This window comes from Synchiropus splendidus, chromosome 9 (genome assembly GCF_027744825.2).
Source record: "Synchiropus splendidus isolate RoL2022-P1 chromosome 9, RoL_Sspl_1.0, whole genome shotgun sequence".
Lineage (NCBI taxonomy): Eukaryota > Metazoa > Chordata > Actinopteri > Syngnathiformes > Callionymidae > Synchiropus > Synchiropus splendidus.
The window spans coordinates 10,969,875-10,989,635 of NC_071342.1; the positions used below are offsets into that span (position 1 = coordinate 10,969,875).

General features: G+C 41.3%; 3 protein-coding genes across 4 annotated transcripts; all 3 read right to left on the reverse strand.

Moving 5' to 3' along the window:
* Positions 1-275: 275 nt before the first annotated feature.
* On the reverse strand, positions 276-8,652 carry slf2 (SMC5-SMC6 complex localization factor 2). Of its 2 annotated transcripts, none has more exons than XM_053874957.1 (19): positions 8,518-8,652; positions 7,380-7,810; positions 7,266-7,299; positions 5,463-6,580; positions 5,265-5,347; positions 5,079-5,189; positions 4,665-4,832; positions 4,325-4,430; positions 4,162-4,249; positions 3,943-4,084; positions 3,800-3,881; positions 3,557-3,733; positions 3,389-3,483; positions 3,214-3,301; positions 3,009-3,128; positions 2,851-2,928; positions 1,451-1,537; positions 841-909; positions 276-764 (listed from the first exon to the last, which is right to left on the reverse strand). In XM_053874957.1, exons 1-19 carry the CDS (start codon positions 8,543-8,545, stop codon positions 525-527), a joined length of 3,345 nt encoding a protein of 1,114 aa, XP_053730932.1. In that variant the 5' UTR covers positions 8,546-8,652; the 3' UTR covers positions 276-524. The 2 variants fall into 2 exon arrangements, with proteins under 2 accessions (XP_053730932.1, XP_053730931.1); XM_053874956.1 differs by having other exon boundaries at positions 826-909.
* An 841-nt stretch (positions 8,653-9,493) lies between these two features.
* Positions 9,494-12,318, reverse strand: LOC128764868 (phosphoglycerate mutase 1). Its single transcript, XM_053875106.1, has 4 exons — positions 12,071-12,318; positions 11,299-11,573; positions 10,429-10,609; positions 9,494-10,141 (listed from the first exon to the last, which is right to left on the reverse strand). Exons 1-4 carry the CDS (start codon positions 12,207-12,209, stop codon positions 9,972-9,974), a joined length of 765 nt encoding a protein of 254 aa, XP_053731081.1. The 5' UTR covers positions 12,210-12,318; the 3' UTR covers positions 9,494-9,971.
* A 4,728-nt stretch (positions 12,319-17,046) lies between these two features.
* Positions 17,047-18,072, reverse strand: marveld1 (MARVEL domain containing 1). Its single transcript, XM_053875588.1, has one exon. It carries the CDS (start codon positions 17,818-17,820, stop codon positions 17,329-17,331), a length of 492 nt encoding a protein of 163 aa, XP_053731563.1. The 5' UTR covers positions 17,821-18,072; the 3' UTR covers positions 17,047-17,328.
* Between the last annotated feature and the right edge of the window lie 1,689 nt (positions 18,073-19,761).

The window sequence follows — 19,761 nt, forward strand, 5'->3', positions numbered from 1 at the left end:
TGTTGCCTGGCAACCCGGCGAAAGTGGGACGGAGTGGAACGATCTTCGAAATCGTGGCAGCCTGACTCGATTATTGCGGCTTGTCGAATGAGCCCAAATTGGAAAGCATATCTCATCTTTTTACATTACAAATATATAATTGGATCAATTTATTTAAACGGCATTTTTAGTCTACAGCATTTGTAAACAACCTATCAAGTAAAATCTGTGTGCAAGCAGTGTGGTATGTAAACAACTGAAGAAAAGTCAGTCTAAAATTATTCAATAATTTAATCAAATTGATGACAAGAGTAGAACAAAATGTGCGACAACAAATCCCCTGAGAGTCTTAGTGGATAAAACAAACAGGATTCTGGTCTGCAAAACAACAAATGTATACATAACTTTTATTTACATCAGCCATGATGTGGCGATAAAGTGTTAAAAAGATGAACATTTTGCAAAATGAAAGTGAATATAAAATATTTAGAAAATGAATACACTTGTAAAAAAGCAGCTGCTTTTGTCGAGATCCATTGTGAAGCTCAGCAATCTCCCACCACACACGCTGTACACTCGGCTCCAGTGGACGTCCCGTCACTTGGCGGCATTTCCTGCTGTGCATTCACTTCATTCTTTTCAAGCGCAGAGTGGCTCTCCTCTTCTCCTGCAGCAGGTTTCTCCTCCATCTCATTCCCCTCACCAGGATCCATGTCATCCTCCTCTTTGATGCTGCCTCCCTGCTGATCCATGGCTATGGGCAGCCAGTAGTCATACAGGTTGTCCTGCAGAGCAGAATTTTAATAATCCTATCATTAATTTTATTTATTCCAAACATGCACACACATATATATACTGTACATTGAGAGGCTTGGTAGCCCGGCGGTGCATTTGCCACTTAGTGCTGATCCGGGCGACTAAGTCTTTGACCTGGACAAACAAGAGGATAAGTTATTTGACTTGTGAGGGATTATGCAATTAGATCAGCATTACGAAGAACTTTATGTAATGAATCAACACAGCAAATAATGACAACTTGTCTACTGAAGTTTACACACACAAGAAAGAGTTGCTATTTCCTACTTGAGTTTCAGCTGTAAAATGAAAATAATTACTAACTTACTATACTAAAAGTGGTCTAAGTGTGTTAGACAGGGAATTTAAATTACAAGTTTAATTGCAAATATTGGGCCTCAGTCAACACATTTGTCCAGCTACACATCCATTTCTTGAGCAGCTCCCGATGAAAACAAAGACCAATGGTTAACTATTATTTGTTCATTGATGAAAAGACCCTGAACTCTGTACGCACCGCGGCACATTTAGGTAGGTTCTATTGCACACTTCAGAGAACAGACTTACACAAGCATACTCATAAAATCCCAGTTAGTTGTGTATATTAGCAATATGTGACTGTTTCGGAAGTGAGGTTGAGTGATTCAACAGTATGTGAAATCAAGATGGCACTTGCCCTGCTCCTGTAGAGACATGTCTTGTTCTCTCTGATGTCACACTTAATATACCTCTCCAGATCATGGCAGAGAATCAGTAGTTGCTCCTGTAAATGCAGCAAAGAAATGATTACATGGAAAAAAAAGCAAAAGCTTTGGCGCAGCACCGTGGAAAACACTTCAGCGAACATAGATCTCAAGATTCTTCAAAATATCCAGTTGCTAAAGAAATCAGAAGAGCCCTTTTCCTGTATCTATATGGCCATAGTGAGGTCAAAGCAACACTACAAAAGAAACTGATAGACATTAAAAGCTAATGAATACCGTAAAATAGTTCCTATATTTCCATAAACAAGTTACCAAGACATTCTCCACTTCCATGATTTATATTGACCAATCGATACATAAAAACATAACATAAATAAAATGACAGAAGAAAGAAAGAAAAATCACAAACATGCCATAGGATGTCATAGTACAATAAAGCCATTTTCATATTCTCACCGTGTTTTACTTAACAAAAGTTACAAAAACGTTTTCCTCTGTCCTGTCTTTAGGCTCACAACAGCCGCAGTAGGAAATTTAACTGTCCACTCTGGGGTTAGAAACTCTAGGCAGGAAGAGTTCAAAGTACCAGTGATGAAGGTACTGTCATCGACACCGAGTATCAGATGGACAGCTCATGTGAAGAACTTGGGAGACCAATTTAGGGAGACTCATATGGTATGGCCACATGGCAAGGAGGGACAGTGGAGGCGTTGGAGGAACTATGTTGTGAATGGAAATATCAGGTAAAAGCAGACGGGGAGAAATCCAATGCGTTGTCACTGCGTTGGATTCCTACTACGTGTAAAAATGATGGTTACTACGTGTAAAAATGATGGCAGAGTAAGAGCTGGCACACCTTCGGAATGTTGATTTTTTTGTAAAGATCCAACAAAGGAAAACCACACTGTTTGAACATGGTTTGAAGTACTCTGGTTTTTCCAGCCTCAGATCGTGTCCGTGTGTAACCTGGCGCGGCACAGAAGCCCACCAGAACTGGAGCAGAGCTACCGCGGTTGTTGTCCCACTCACTTGTTCACACGAGGATTTCCACATCACCAATATGTCTTATGTTCTCAGATGTGCTTAATTATAATGATTCCGACAGTGTTTAATGTACGACATATACAACACAAGTTTAGTTACGATCATAATATGGCTCAATAAACATGCCGTGACTCTGAGTAGCAACTACTCTCAGGAACAACTAATGGCACTATTGTACTATAAATAAGGTCTGAAAATCCTGGAGTAAACTCTGCTATGTAAAATGTCATGGTGGAGAGTTAAGGCCAAAAGTTAAATAAATTTGTTATTGTTATAAAAATAGGTTCATTTTCCTCATTTTATAGCACACGTAGAATGTACTCCGTACCTTCTGATGAGATGGGAAGTGCAGGAAATTAGAAACCTCATTCATCAGGGTGAGAAGGCTGTAGCAGAGGTAGTACGACTGAGAGACATGAGATGGATTAGCATCAAACTCAAATGGGAAATGCTCTCCTCTTGTGGCGACAAAGCAAAGTTGATTACCTCTTGGTCCAGATAGGTGGGGTCATCTGCTTTTATTTCATCGCTTTTGACAGATTCTAACTTCATTTTGAGAATGCTGGAGGGTCGCATTTTAGGCAGATACGGGCAGAGGTCAGCCAACTATAAAACACAAAACAATAACAAAAACCTGATTATTCTAGACAGGAATCTCAAACACATCCATTCACATAGTGACTTCACTTACCTGAAACTCCCTGTCTGTAACTTTGTACACACAGGTCCCATCCAATAACTTGGAGATCATGGACATACTCAGATGTTGGCTTAGTTCTCTGCACAAATAAAAAGAAAAATGTTTATTCAGAAAGAGCTTTATGATGAGGATGTGCTCTCCGAAAGAGAAAAAAAAAAAAACACACCTCCCACGCGTGCTGTCCGGAAGCATCTGAACCAGTAAACACATGTTGCGGTGATCATCAGTCAGATCAGTCAGTGAGAAGCATATTCTGGGAAGCTAACAAAGGAAGAATTGTATCGGAGATTATGGTTCTCACTCTAATTGTCGTCGGGAAAAAAAAAACACATACCATGACATCCCACTCCCTGAGGTTGTTGAGAATATTATACAGTAGAGCATAAAGTTCCACTCTAGACTGGAGGATGTAGTGAGAATCTAGCCCGATCCGGCTCACCACTGTTAGCAACAACAGTAGCTCAGTATCACTGTACACTTGTGGACACAGGCCCAGACAGACAGACAGGTACTGCAAAAATAAGACAGTTGCAATCTCAGTATACAGACCAAAAGTAGGGTTTAAAGTTCCTCTGACCTTAAACACATTGTCACAGTTGTGCAGAGGGAAGACCTTCTGCTCACTGGTGCTGGAAGGACCTTCACTGCAGATCAAGTCGCTACAAAGTTCACAAGTAAATGAACACAAAACATTTGTATCAAACAATTTTCAAAACTTACAGCAAGTCCCCTTCTGTGAACTGAGGTTGCAGAGACTCAGATGGATAAAGTGTGACGAAATCAACCCCCATGTTCAACACCACCAGTGTCACTTCAGCCAAAGAGGGCACCCACACTTTAAACTGCTGGTTTCCATGTTGCACTGAGAAACGGTTGACAAAAAAGGTTGAATCACTTCATGAAAATCAAAAGGCAGAAACGCAAAAATGACTAATGCACCTGTCTGACGTGCGGCAGTGCAAGCGAGGCCACAGAGTTCGCGGAGTATATTATCTGACACCATCCTTTCGGTGTGGACAGACATCATCTGAGAGAAGACTGAGCTAGGATTACCAAGATCACACAGAGGTTATTATGAATCTCAGCTTGCAGGTGTACTTACCTTAAATAGGTAAAGGTTAACCTCAGTTGGACATGGATCCTGGGAATTATATGCTTCTTGGAGCAAGCCAGTGTTCAAGTGGAGTCGCAGTTGGGCAGCACCAGACCTGAAGGACAATCATTTATCAGAAATAAAAGCTGAAATTGTTTTTTTCAATTCAGCACGGACTTCCTGTCTCCAATATTAAAACACAATTAATAATTCAGACGTGGAAGGTCTGCTGCTGGTGCAACGTCACTTTTCCTTCAAAGGAAATTCAAGTTTCAGTAACTAAATCGACTACTTGAAAGAGGACCGTTAGAAGAAGTGTTTCAACTCCAAATTGGGATATTAGTCTCACCAGACAAAGATTTTCTGCAGAATTCCCTTTGGGTTGATTAAGTGCTTTCGGAGTTGAAGAGTGTCCTGGTTAAAGACTCGGCCAAACTTCTCCACAAAGAAGACATTTTCTCCAGGAGGGGTGTCATTGAATGTGCTTGTCACCAGTGAGTAGCATTGCAGGAATTCTCTGTTGTAGAAACCAAAGTAAATATTGGAGTGAGCGATTAGATGAGACTAAAGCTTCATCACGTAAGGAACAGTGAAGTGAGAAATACAGTGCACTGATTGTGCAAGAACAGAGGAGTATGTTTCAGACATGGTGCCTTAGAATAAGATTGCACGCTTTCAAGCATGAAGAGAGAGCCAAACAGATTAAAACTGTTCTTATGAACAATCATTCCAAGATGGTCCTGCAAAATAGAAAAAAGCCAACCTTTGTTCAGCAGTCATGTTCCCCTCTTGGCTCTCCTTGGTCTCTTCATGTTCAGCCATCTCCAGCCCCTTGGCGCACTCAGTCAGCAGCTCCATTTTTGTGTCTTTAGCTCTAGCAAGGAAACGCCAGATCAAGTTGGAGATAAAGCGTAACTTCACTGAAGCAAAGGCTAAAAACCGAACAAACTTCTTGTTGATGTGTATATCCTTAAGCATCTGATCAAGGCTGTTCAAGTATGAAATACTCTTTGTGCTGGCTGGCAACAGCTCCTGCAGAACGCAACAGTAGAATTAGTTATCTTCTATTAGTATCTTAGTTATGCATTTTCTCATTAATAAAAACTCAATCGAGGTGCAATGTAAAAAAACTGAACAAAAAACTTACTTCACTCGGTTGAGAACTTTCCTGTCCTGAACCTCTCGGCCCAGCATCTTCTTCTGTTGTCTTTGTAGGTTGGTTGGGGCCTCTCATTAACTCCTCCAGTGTGATGAGAGGCTCATCCTCACTACTGTTGGAACTATGAATTGAACAAACATCTAATGACAAGTCAAAGTCAATGGAATCCACATCACTCTCATCCGTTTGTGTCTTGAAAGAGCTCTCGTTTTTAAAGACATCTGAATGAGGAGGAACTGGTTGGCCATCCCCACTCAAATCCCCAGAAATGTTGGATTTACATTTGTGTAGCTCGTAGTTTTTTTCATCCTTCACTTTCTTGCATGAAGATTCAGAGTTGTTTTTGAGTCTACTTCCCACGGCAGACACTTCATCTTCACACTTTATCTCCTTTAGTGATGGGTAAGGCACTGAGTTTGACAAGTCAAGCGCTTTGGCAGTTGATTTTTTTGTAGTGTGGGCAGATGTGGATTCGATTACTGAAAAGTCGTTGGGACTGTGAGACGGTGATTGAATACTGCTGTGATGTGAACTTGTCATCTGGGTAGCTGAAGAGGTTTTCTCTGCCGTGGCCGGGACGACATCAACACCAGGAGGCTTTACCCTCTTAAGACAAATGACAATATCTGGCTTAAAAAGCTCGTCTTCGGCGTCAAACTTCAGTGGCCTGAGTTTGTGGGATGACTTCTTTCGATCTGCTGTAAAACTCTTTGGACGAGAAAGTTCACAAGTCCATTTGTCTGATGTTCTGTCCGAAGTGCAAAACTTTTTAGAAGACTTCTCCACTTTAAATTTCTGTCCATGATTTTCTTTTAATTCTTCTCTCTCTGTTTTCACAGTTTGCTTTTTCTCTGTGATCCGAACACAAGAATTGGGAGCAGAACAGGAAAACATCTGCTTCACCCCACATTGTAGCGGGAAGTTATCCTTGGCCAGGTGAAGTTCATGGGAAAACTTGGAGTCCTCTAATGTGAATCTTGGCGACACATCCAAAGCCTGACTCACAGGTCTTGTATTTGGAAAATGAAGACGTTTCTTTTTGGAACTGTGATTTTGGTCCGTCACCTCCCTGTGCCTCTTCTGGGATGAGCAATGTAAAGGAGCACCTGTTGAAAGAAAAAGCAAAATGGAAAAAGAACTTCTTTCCAATGGCCTGAGAGCAGGAAAGTCAAAAATTATTTGAAAAAAATTCATTACATATTACAGTTGGGGTCAAGATGATGCAATCAAAATGCATAAACCTTGTGTTCAAATCATGTGAATCAGAATTCGAGACATTACTGGTAGTGTGTCAGCTGGAAAACAAGAAACATTTAATGAAAAGAGGACTATAACGTCCTTGAAGGGCGCCAACAGATTGTGTAATCGGTTAACTCCTATTGTCTGAATTAAATAAAGAGGAAGGAGAAGCGAGGCTCTTAAGACTTTCTTCCCTGATAAATTACCCATCCCAGGTAGGACTGTCTCTAAACCACGCATCATGGCAGGTCTCATTATGGTCCTTTAGAGATTCCCTTTCACTCCAGCTGCAACTGCTCTGTCACAAATTATCTAAAAGAAACTCGACAATCACTGCTTAAAAGACACCATTGTTGGGACATACCTAAAATACAAAGCTCTGTGTTTGTGCTAAACAACTTTTTGTAATTGTTTGATAAAGCCACAATACTACACCAATTGCATTTTACAGTTTAGCAACTTACCCACCAATTATTTTATATAAATATATATATAAAATCAAAAGTCAGTGAATTGACTTTTACAAAGTAAAAAATAATTGAATAAACTTACTACGGGGTGATGCCGTCTGCAAATGTTTCCGGTCCTGAAAGACGTGAGATATGATTGTTTCTCTTAAAATCACATTGAATAGTGGGTTGAATACACAATAGGCAATAAAAATACCTTTGTTGAATCTCTTCTATAAGCAGAGCACTTGTGAACCCCTGACTTCGGTCCAGCAGAAGCTTGGGTAGGAAGGTCCCTTCTGTCACATGACTTGTTTAAATCCTTCCTTTGAGGCACTGAGTGAGTGGCAGTTGAGGAACAACCATTCAAAGTCTGAACTCTGGCTGATTCTGCATCTGACACATAGTTTGTCTTTTTTGCTTGAGCAGTTGGACTGTCACCAGACGTGGCGGTTGACAGCATAGACCCCATGGTGTGTGGGCAGCTGGCTGTTATTTTCTTATTGCACTGATCAGGACTCTGCAGTGGGAGCATCCTTTGGACCAATGAAGGTAAAATGAGAGGCGAGTCCTGAGAAAGTCTCACTGGAGTCTCTGGAAATATGTTTCCCGTGGGCAAGGGAGGCTGCTTCAGTGCCAGATCCTTCACTGAAAGAAAAAATATTTATGAATAATCCACTTGCGATCAGGCAGGAGAAAGTTCCATGAAACGGCAGACTAGTTAAATTTGCACTGTCGTTCAGGCCATTTAGTAGTGATGAGCGAGGTAACGCGCCACTTCGATGCTTGTGTCAGGGAAAAGTGGGTGTGAACATGAAGTCTCGCTTTGAGGCGTGTGTTTGTTGGGGAGAAATCACATGACCAACACTGACACTTCTGGAACCAAAAGTGTCGTTAGTGAGGAGGTACATGGAGACAGTAAAGAACACAGTTGCTAGACTTTGTCAGTTAAATATTCAGCGGGTTAAATATTTATTTATTTATTATTCGAACTCAAAGTTGTTGCACTGATTCCACTGTATAACTAACATGTCAAAGGCTATTAATAGTCCACACTACAAAAAAATTAATAACAGACCTCAAATACGTCTTGTAATGCCCATTTAAGCTCTAGATACCGAGATCATGCGAATGAAAGCATCGAGTAATTAACCTTTTTTTGTCCAAGTGGAAGGGGAAATAATACTATAGTGATTCGCGAGGCTTCGTTTAGTTTAATTTCTAGGAGTTAAAACATCAATAGCAGCGCAAAATGACACAGGAAGTTGTACACATCGCGGCTTTAGGTTATTACCGCCACAGAGGTGGACAAACGTCACTCAGAGCAAAACAGAAATATACGGACCGATTCTTACCAGTTGCGCTCTTGGTCTCGTGTTGCATTGCTCATTTTGAGAAGTAAGAAGTCTATCTATCACCATAACCAAGAGGGAAAACATTGAAAGACCAACGACATTTCCTCCCGCCAGCAGAAGCTCCGACGTAACGAGTGACAACAAAGAGAGCTGGAGGGATTAAGTGCGCTCTACCGCCGCTATGTGGCGTGGATGGTAAATAACATACTTTATTCGTCAACAGAATTGAAACCCATTCTTGTACGGAGTCAAAATAAATAAACGAATGAAAAGAGCAAGTTAAACATGCAGTAGTTTCAGTCATCAAAGCTCCCCTGAAGGAGAAGAACTTGAGGCATTTTTCTCAGACATCGTAATTGTTTATTTTTTGTTGTGATTTTGTTTATATATTATGGGTATTTTATACTGTATTTGTTGTGCGTTGTTTGATAGTTTGTGACTTCAAGCTTTTTTTAAAAAAATGTTTTTAAGTATGCTAATGCTTCATGAATGTCTGATGTTAGTTGTGTATCTTCAACGCTTGTTTTTTAAATTTTTTTTACATTGTCATTGGCTGTGACACATTAAGTTTCCCCACATTGCGACAAACAAAGACCATCTCATTTAATAATTATATGACATACTAGTAATGACAGGTAGCAGATAATCTATTTAAATACAGAACTAAACACTAAAAATTGTAATTTAAATGATATACCATGTCCATTATTAGTATTGCCAATAATTATGAGTAGGAATAAAAACCCCATCCAAATCATCAAACAATCTGTTTCAGCCAAATCGCTTAAAAATATTTTTGAAGATACTTTCCTCCAACCACATCCACAATATTTAATAATGACTATCAGTTTAAACCAATACAAAAAACAACCCAACAATATGCTCAAGATTGTACACATTTTCGTTATGACCAATATTGATCATCTCTAAATTCTGGCAGAACATTCCAGAAAACAGCAGCACTTTTGTTGAAGGCAAACATTTATTACTTTGTGTAGCAGGAGGCACAGGTGGATGAATGAACAGAACACTAGTAGTTGAGCTCAGAGCTCAACACGACAGCGAGAGAAACACACAGACAGAGACAGCAATCTCACTCACAGCTCACACAGGTTGGTTGCCAAAAACATGCACATGGCGGACGTTGCTACATTCCTCACCGATTAAAGACTTAAAAGACATGCCACTTCCTTGTAACATTACAGTGAATGGAATGTGTGAAAAATAGCTCTCACTGGTGAGAGTAAAATATATCTTGGGTTGAGTTAAAAATAACAATAAATAAGAAAATAAATTACATTTTATTAAAATCATTTTTGATTAAAATTGATTTTCATTATCTGTTGGTCTTTTTAAGTTAAGTAAAATTATTTGATCTTCCAGTTATATTATACGCAGAGTGGATTGACACCCACGATATCCCTTATTTAACTACATTAGATACTGGCTGTTTTTCACTTCTTGGCCATTCCCTGAGCAGCGACGGCCTCCATGGCTTTGCGCACAGTTTCCTCATCTCCCAAGAACTGCATGGGCTTCACAGGCTTCAGGTTTTTGTCCAGCTCGTAGAGGATGGGAATCCCGGTTGGCAGGTTGAGCTCCATGATGGCCTCGTCTGACATTCCTACACGGGGTAGGAGAAATATTTCGCTTATGAAAGGTCAGTTATAGGTTCAGTTCTAGATATGCAACAGTCCATGAAGATGCAGAAGGGTTTTTCATTGGGTGACCTAATATTATTACTGCATAGATTTGCTCCCAATTCAGTAAACGGCAGTGATGGACTCATGAGGCTTCATGAAACAATGTCCTCATTTTCAGAGCAGAGAGGTTTACTCAAAATGCTTGTTCAAATCCAGAGATTTTAGGGCAGTATTGTTATCACCTTCGATGACCTTAGATGTCACTCACCCTCCAAGTGCTTGACAATTCCTCTCAGGCTGTTTCCATGAGCAGCGATGAGAACACGCTTCCCACGTTTGATCTGAGGGGCGATCTCCTCGTTCCAGTAAGGCAGCGCACGAGCGATCGTGTCCTTGAGGCTTTCACAGGAAGGAAGCTGGTCTTCGGTCAGGTCTGCGTAGCGCCGATCCTAGAAGGGACATTTGAACAGAGGTGTTCACCTGGTCGATTGTTCCAACAAGCAGTCGGTGATATCTCAGCAAAGTCTGGGTTTGACTTTTTTTAAGAGCTCAACAGACACTTGTGTATTGTGAGCATGGATTTCAAGGATAGACAATATGGAAAAATAAAAAAAACAGAATTAAAAACACTGAATATTTTGATGAACCACACACAAGTTTTTGATATGAATGACTCAATATACAGAATATTGTAAATGTCACAGGTAGCAAAAAATAAATGAAATTTGTGACGCAGGTTCAATATCCTGGACTATCACAATAACATAATACAAAATATCAGACACTGGATGAAATAATAGGACATTAAAAGTAGGAAGAAAATAAAAAATGAATCACATTTTTTTTTATTCTGGTGAGACCGAGAGACACTTTATTTGTTCCTAACATGCCTGAACTTTGAACCCTGTGGTCGATAATATATTAACTTCCTTTCATGATATTGGGTAACAGCATTAGTGCTCTGTCTATAGTAAAGATTACGTCACCAATGTGTGTGTGTGTGCAGGTGTGATGTCAGCAGACATGTCAAACATTACCACTGATTCCACTTATCTGCTGGTTGGTGAAACGTCTTTGTCAGAGCCAACAATGGTGTGATATACCCACCAGTTATCAGCATGCACCGCAGGCAACTCACCTTGCTGATGATGGTGTAGTAGTCATGGTCCGGGCCCATTGGAGGAGGCGGGATGTCGAACGAGCGCCTCCAGATTTTCACCTGAGCTTCACCGTGCTTGGCTGCTGTCTCTGCCTTGTTCAGACCCGTCAGCCCTCCGTAGTGGCGTTCGTTGAGGCGCCACGTCCGATGAACCGGGACCCACATCTGGTCGATGCTGTCCAAAACCAACCAGAGCGTTCTGGTGGCCCTCTTCAGAACAGAGGTGTAGCATATATCGAACTCGAAACCAGCATCTGTAGCATGTGAAGACCAGAAAAGAAAAATAAACACTCAAATAAATGACAAAGCGGCTCAAACCTCACTCGCTATATTCATTTGAAGCTCATTTGGAACTTGATTTCCATCTTGATTTCCAAAATAAATGCTGGACGGTTGTGACTGAGCTCTTCAGACTTATTCATATACTCCGCTGACCTCCTCCTCCTCCTCATCTTCTACCTTACAGCCACTGCAGTGGTTGTGATATTCTTGTGCAACACTGGTTGAGATGAAAGCCTGACAGAATTGAACTGATTTTTAAAAAATAAGAATGTTTCCAGGTTCATAATGTCACCGACCATAAGGCTTGTAGTTGATCCTCATTATTTGTTAGCTGTGACACTGTCATTTTAATTCGTTTTGCATCACGCATAACCCAAAATATACCCTTCACAACCAGCCAGTCAACAGGTGATGATGCAAAAGCAGCCGAGCAGTTATCTGGAGAGATCTGGCCAGACCCTCGCCTCACCTTTCAGAGCTTGTCCGCCCCTCTTGGCCTCCTTTTCACCGGTTGCACTCAGATCCGCATCGAACCACCCACAGAACCGATTCTCCTGGTTCCAGTTGCTCTCCCCGTGGCGGATGAGCACCAACTTGTACACGGCCATGTTGAATAAATGCACAGAAGTGAGGGTCGCGGAGCCAGTATCGAACGTGCAAATGATCCCAGGTGAAGGCTGGACGAGGGTCGAGTTATGAAGTGACCGTACGAACCATCAAAAGTTACTCTGCGCTGATTGGTTAACCTTCACTGGTTCCGCATTTGAGTATCCAATCAGAGGGCAGTGTGTTTGCACTCAGTCTCGTTAGGACCAATCGGAGACGTAGGCGTTTACTGACGGACCGTTTTCTGACCTTCGTTTATCACCGTTATCGACTGCAGTGTTGCATTATTCGAGCTTTGTCTGGATGTACGTTCTACGATTAAATGAAGCCGAAATGAATATAAAATATTGAACTGCTGCAACACTGGTTTTGTTTGCGTAGAAAGTAAATCTACGAAAACAAATGTCAAATAACACAATTTAAACAATATATTGAAACTTCAATAACAAATAAAAAATAAAATTAAATAGCAACAACAATAACACAAAGTTTCTATATCTAATAGACAATGGCTTTTATGTTTTGAATTGCATAATATTTCCATACATTGAAAATGAACATTAATTTTATATAGCGATTTCATATGCAAATGGTTAAATGCATATTTTCCCTTCAAAAGAACGGTGTTTTAGCGAATTGGGAATACAAATTTTATATTATTATTATTATCATTAGCGTACTAGCTACATTTCAAGTATTATTATAATCATTGTTGCTGTTCTTCTTTTTATTATCATCGAAGGTGAAGTAACAACTGGATTAGGCCACGTGGTGTCAGTGTTTCACCAAAAAGGACGCAGGAAATGAATGCAGATTTCAACAATGCATTGAACTAAAAAACGAAACAATTATTGCTTTCATGTCATTTGTTCCAATCATCATTAATTTTACTATAATTTAACTTATAATGTGATTGATATCTACTTTCCATATGCCTAGTCCAACATATTTTAAGCCTGGAAAATTACCAATTGTTTTGATCCTGTCGTCTGATAGGATGGGACAGCGGTTCTTGTGGAAACTTGTTGAGAAAGATTCTTATTGTGTGTGAATCTTAAGTGAAAAGTATAAATGTCCCAGTGTACAAAGTAGGTGTTGCTTGCGTAGTTCACTTTGGAATCTTGAGGATCACTTCTCCCAAACACCTCCTTTACTAATGACTGCAGGATTTAAACTCCACTACCCATGCTATGTTTTGGCGAAAAGAGCCGTGGTATTTTCCACACTCCATAAATAGCTATCATTTCCCAACACTGGCTGCCAGTGCCTTCACACAACACTTGTGAACACTGCGGCCATTCAGAACTGTCTTCTGGGCAAAAGCTGCTGGAACAGATGTGCATCTCCGGCCATTGAACAAATGTGGGAAGTGTAAGTATCAGACAAGCACGTTCAGGCTGATGTTTCATGTTAAACAAGCAGCAAAATATAAACATGTGATTTCTCAATCCTTGCTCGTTCATTTTATAAACATCATGCCACAGACTTTCCCAGCATGTTCACTTGTTGTCCTTGTTTTTATCTGGCTGAGCGGTGGAATGTGCTTCTCAGCAGTGTGATGGAAGTGTGGTTAACAAGGCATCGCTGTGTGCCTGCGCCTGTGTTTTCACGTGTGGATATGCTGCCTCCCCAAAGACACCAGCGAGGAAACGACAGTCAGCAGGAAAAGAGGCAGACATGCCCTAACACTACCTAAGTGTTTGGGTTGGTAGAAACAGCCAGGGTGGGTCCAGTCTGAGCAGCTGCTCTTTGCATTCGACAGACGAAAAAATGCTGACTCACATATATATTTTGCTTAAATGAAAATAGAAAAAAACGAAACTACATTTTGGCAATTTGAGATGTTCGGTTGGTCCAAATATATATGTTGTCCTGGGCCCCAACACAACACAGACAGAAGGGAAGAAACAAGTGACGGCAGAAGGAGAAATGAGCGGGAGACATCCATGACGGATTTAGAAGAAAGGACTGGGCGCTGAAAAGGGGATTGGATGAATTGAGCGTTTTCTTCTCTGACACATAGATGACATGTCTTGTTTCCTGGCCGACCTTCCTAAACATGACATCATGCATTGCAACAATATGAATCTGTCCCGAGCATGAGGGGCAGTACTGTGTTCACTTGATGTAGAAAACTCACCGACAGTTCTTTAATTTAAATGTTAAACACACCCTTACCAGTGGAAGACAGATAGATAATAGGTCTATAAGACAACATTCATTTTCATGAAACACTCCTTTAGACAAAGGATCCACATTGATTGTGTCTGTTGTTGTGTTTCCACAGAGGCTGACACGTAGACAGCACAACAGCTCGGACGAGACCTCTGAGGTGAGGGGGAGCGGGTCGGGTGGCGGGCGCCTGTCGTCTCAGAAGTGCCAGATTTACATCCCCAAGTCTGCAGCTGGTCAGCATTAACCCTTCGGCTTCTGAAACCCCAGGCCCAGATGTCAGTGTTTGGCTTGAACTCAAACATTTACCTTACTTTGGTTTCAGAGAGTCTCACATCTGCATAAATACTTACTTAGTTTTAATTGGCTAGAATGGTAATGTATTAACATCCGTCTCTTTAACAGCTGTTTTGTGGTTTGTGAAGTGGTGTACTGGTCCTGTGAGCGTCAGGCAACTGAATACAGTGTTACTCAAACTCAAGTGTTCTCTGCTTCTCTCTTTCAGATGAGCACATTACTATGTACATCTGCATGATCTAAATGAGTGAATACCTCTGTTCTCTTGAGTGCCGACAGAAAAAAATGAGTTGCAAACCTTCTCCATAAACCAAACAGAAATCTGTTGAAGCACTCTTGGACATGTCAGTCAGTATCTAAGTATTATATTTCTCACTACTGTATTTATTTTTGACTGCCAAGTATGTATTTATATTTATAAAACATTAAGTTTTATATTGGTATCATCCTTTAGTTTATTTTTTTGTTTAGTTTTTATTTTTATTTTACAAAACAACATTTGTGAGTTTTTCTGTCGATAATTACACAATGTTTTTCTCTTTTTTAAAAGTACTATAATAGTAGTAGTAGTTTTAAGTTTTATGTTAATTCAGCCTGTACTATTTAAACGGCCATGTTTTTGTCCCATGCTATTCCATTTAGATTCTTATTTCCCATTAAAGCAGCGGCAGGTTTTGCCCCATTGCGTGATTGAGTTTGACACAGCTAGTGCACAAAGACAAAATGAGGGCCACATGGGTGAGGACTGTGGTCTAAACAAAAATGTTCTTTAATGACGGATGATGTTTTTTCCCCAGTGAAATAGCTTAGTTACTGAGCAGAATCTTTAAATGACATGCGCGTTTATCAAGTGCCGCAGTGATGACAAACTTTTGGGTGATATCTTCATTCTGTGAAAGAAGAAGGGAAATGATGTTATATTTAAATCTGCTTTAGCACCCATAGACCTCATGACACTATTAATCAGAGATGCTGAAATGCCCAAATAAGCAAAAGATTTGGAGAAGTATATTATGACACTTTTCTCTGAAACACACACTCGTTTGCATTTCTGCCTTTGTGGGGCCATTTATCGCCATCATGCTTTCCATAGCTTCTCATCCTTAACTTAACCGTCCAAGGCAAATAGTTAACATTAACCAGGACTCTAAACCAAACTTAATCCTTATAATAATGATCCAGTTATTTTGATGTTTTCACACACACATAGAGGTTTGTCACACCATCTTTGTGGGGTCCACTCATTGCCATAATGCTTTCCCCAGCCTCTCATCTTTAACTAAACCTTCGCCTTCTTCTGCCGCTTTTCCGGGGTCGGGTTGTGGTGGCAGCATGCGGAGCAAGGAAGCCCAAACTTCCCGATCCATACAAACCTACTCCAGCTCTTCCCAGGGCATCCCGAGGTGTTCCCAGGCCAGACCGGAGACATCATCTCTCCAGTGAGACCTGGGTCTTCCCCAGGGTCTCCTCCCGGTAGGACATGCCCGGAACACCTCCCCAGGGAGGCGTCCAGGGGGCATCCGGATCAGATGCCCGAGCCACCTGAGCTGGTTCCTCTCAATGTGGACGATGTGTGTTTAACTAAACCATCAACATCAAATGGTTAAACTTAACCAGGTCTCCTTAACTAAACAACCTAAACCTTATTATCATGACCTGGTTGTCTTCCTCCTCAAGTTGAAGCGTAACCACGTGGGATTCGGCAGAGGGGCCTCACAAAGACATAAGGGCCCTACAAAGTGGTGTCTTCCCAAAACTGGTCCCCACTAGGATAGATGTGCTTCAACACACACACACGCACACACACACTTACTGCACTAGTAAACACTGTTTTTCAGGGAAAGGGCTGAGCCAGTGGAAATGATTTTAAACCTCCCCTTCTCTTTGATGTGGGCAGGTGGGAGATTGGTTGAGCTTCTACTCTCCTCTGAGGAACTTCCTGGGGGCTTCCGCAAAACTGGTCTTTAAATCTGGCTTTCATTTTGGAGATGGAGAGGCAGAGCGTTTGAACACTACACACTCACCTCATTAGTATATAATCTCCAGAATAACAGAGCAACATTGAACCAGTGTATTTAAAATATTGTAGTAGTTGTAATGTTGTAGTGTATTTATCTATTGCACCGAGCCATTTCATTTAGCTGTTATTATCATTTTCTGTTTCTCCAACACAGCTTTTTTCAAGAACAAGCAAAGTGGGAGGAGGCCCTGGGGAAGACCCAGGACATGTTTGGGGCAGTATTTACCCAGATGTTCCACTGCTGCCCCCGCGACCGTGGCTAAGTGGTCGGAAAAGGAAGGGTGGAATTTTTTGTTTAGATAATAAATGCAGGATTAGTTTTCTTGGATTTTGCAGTTGGGTTTATTTGACAAAATAATAATAGAAACACCATACAAAGTTGCCATACGTAAGCTACAGGACAACGTGTGCATTAAAATGAATAAACTCTGAGGAGTAATGTCCAAGTATCGAACGCTTTGTCTCGTTATTTCTTAAAAAAAAGGTTCTTTGGTAAGAGCACAAAATGAATCACCACTCGAACAAGTTTGGTGTCAACATACAAACTACAGTGAAGGTAACTATTCCTCATCTTGCTGTGGGTGAACCCGCTCCCTCCCTGATTGAGACGCCGTCGCCCCCTGCTGGGCGCGTTAGACCACCGTTTGTTCTCCTCGGTGTTTCCTGCAGGCGCCGTGGACCACCGAGAGCAGATAGGCGAGGCAGCCGAGGCAGGCGAACGTGGAGGCCACCAGGTAGACCTTGTACAGGCACGGGTGGGGGTACTGCTCCAGGTTGCAGTAGGAGTTCCGATCCGTCTTATAGATCATGACGGCGAGGGCGGGCAGGTAAAGGACGGCGGCGGCCACGTCGTGCGTCAGGTTGGTGCACAACCATCTCTCGCCTCCCAGCAGCGGAACCAGGTCCTGCTTGTTCAGGAGCGTGATGAAGAAGAGGGCCAGCGTCAGGAGCCAGAAGAGCACGGCCACCAACAGCACGAAGTGGATGGAGCCCTCGTATTTGTTGGTGGCGATGGTTATCCACAATCCGGCTCCGAAGAGAATCTGGACCACCCGGATGATGCCCCAGAAAGTGGTGAAAAACTTGCGCATGTTCCACCCGCCCTGCGGAGGTTGGGGTGACATCTCCGTGCCCCTCCGATGCCTCTCGGTCCCCGGATCCCGAACAGGGCGGGTTCTTGCTGCCAGATGCAAACAGCTGGAGAAAATGTGGAACAAGAAAGTGGCGGGAAAAAAAGCCCTCGCAGTTCTCGGAGTATTGAAGGCGCGGTTTGTCAAAGAAGTGTGGGTTCTTTCTGCCGACTCGGGGGTTCGGAATGAGAAATCCTTCAACGAGGTTTCGACTTTTCCGTTTCCTCTCCTGAATGTAGCATCTGTTTTGGGGGCTGGGCGAGGAAGAGGGGGCGGGACGCCTTTTTTCCCTCCTCTTATAAACTTTATTTAAACTTCTTGTGTAATCTGGGAAACAACGACGGCGAAACACATTAGTAAATCATTTTTTTAAATGAATGAAACTAGCTGAGACTGTGGGACAATTAAATGCCTCAGTGACAGAGTTGGTTCTGTTGAATTACAAGGCTAAATAAGAATAAATCTAGTACTTATTTTGCCATGAAAGTTCTCCTCAAAGAGGTATTGACGCTGGCTGCAAATGCCCATGGTTTTCTACCGATTTAAAGATCATATGAATGTGTCCACTGAAGAATATATGTGAAACGGGGATATTATAACGATTTATATTACATTACAAAAACAAGTTACTACCACATTTAATAACTGCAGTTGATGGAGTCATGAGGATATAATAATGTAACAATCACATATAACTGAAAAAGGAAGCGGTTAATGTGGTGTGTGTTTCATATAAGCTGAAAATGTTCCAGAATTAAAGTTGTTTCGAAAAAGACAACCCATTTGCAACAAATAGAACCTAGAATTATGTGCTTGTTACAGTCTGAAAATCGAAACTGGCTACAAATGTCCACGGTTTTCTAATGTAAAGAAATGGCCGGCGATGATCGCATCACTATCAGAACAGCTGTGAGAAGCTGTCAGAGCCCTGTCCCTCATTATTCGCTGATATTGCCCCAACTTGCGACAATGTTTAATATTTGGTACCTCCAGTGGCGCCACAAGATGGTGGCGGCGTTTGACCCTCTTATCAGAATCAGAATCAGAATAGAATTTATTGCCATGGTCAGTCCACCAACTAGGAAAGTGCTTCGAAATAAAGTGCTGTTAATAAAATAAAATAAAATAAAATAAAATAGAGAATAAATAAAATAAGAAAGGCTGATCACAAATTCAACAGTCTGATGGCTGAGGGGAAGAAGCTATTCCTGTGGTGATTTTTTTGTATGCATGGAATGAAAATCCAATATTTCTTCTCTCTAATAATGTATTGTTGATATCAGTGACCTTTCAAGCAGCACCAGTAGGAATAAAGAAATCTGGTGATGAACATTATGGTCCTGGTGGCCAATATCCCGATAGCAGATTTTGGATTAGAAAATATTTCCCAAGGAGGCAAGACCACATCTTATATCTTCATGTATTTACCATTTGAAAATACTCCCACACAAAAAGAAAATTGAGCATTAACAAAATAAAATAAAATACTATATCAGGGTAAAAAGAACTTTCCATTCAGGTCTTTACTTCCAAGTCCAGGTCTTTGACAAAACATGTAAAAGGATTCCACTGTTGTTTTAAAACAGCAGAGGACTTATGAAAACCAAATCCAGCAAGCATTCACTCGCTACCCTGTATGACATTCAATAGAGAAGACATTAACCATTAATTCTACTTGACGGTAAGATACATCGACACTGCTGTTGTTTATGTTATTTTGTCTTCCAAACTCTTCCTCTTCAGTCCATATTTTCAACTGTAGTTCAGCGAGATATAAACGCATTACAGACAATGATAACTTCCCACTAAACACAGGGCTTAAAAGCAGAATGTAGGTGACACTTTAACATATGAACTGACATTTAGAGTTGATAAGTAACACTGGTCTTATTCATATTCCCAGGACGTGCGTCACTGTACCATGCGTGCAGCCAG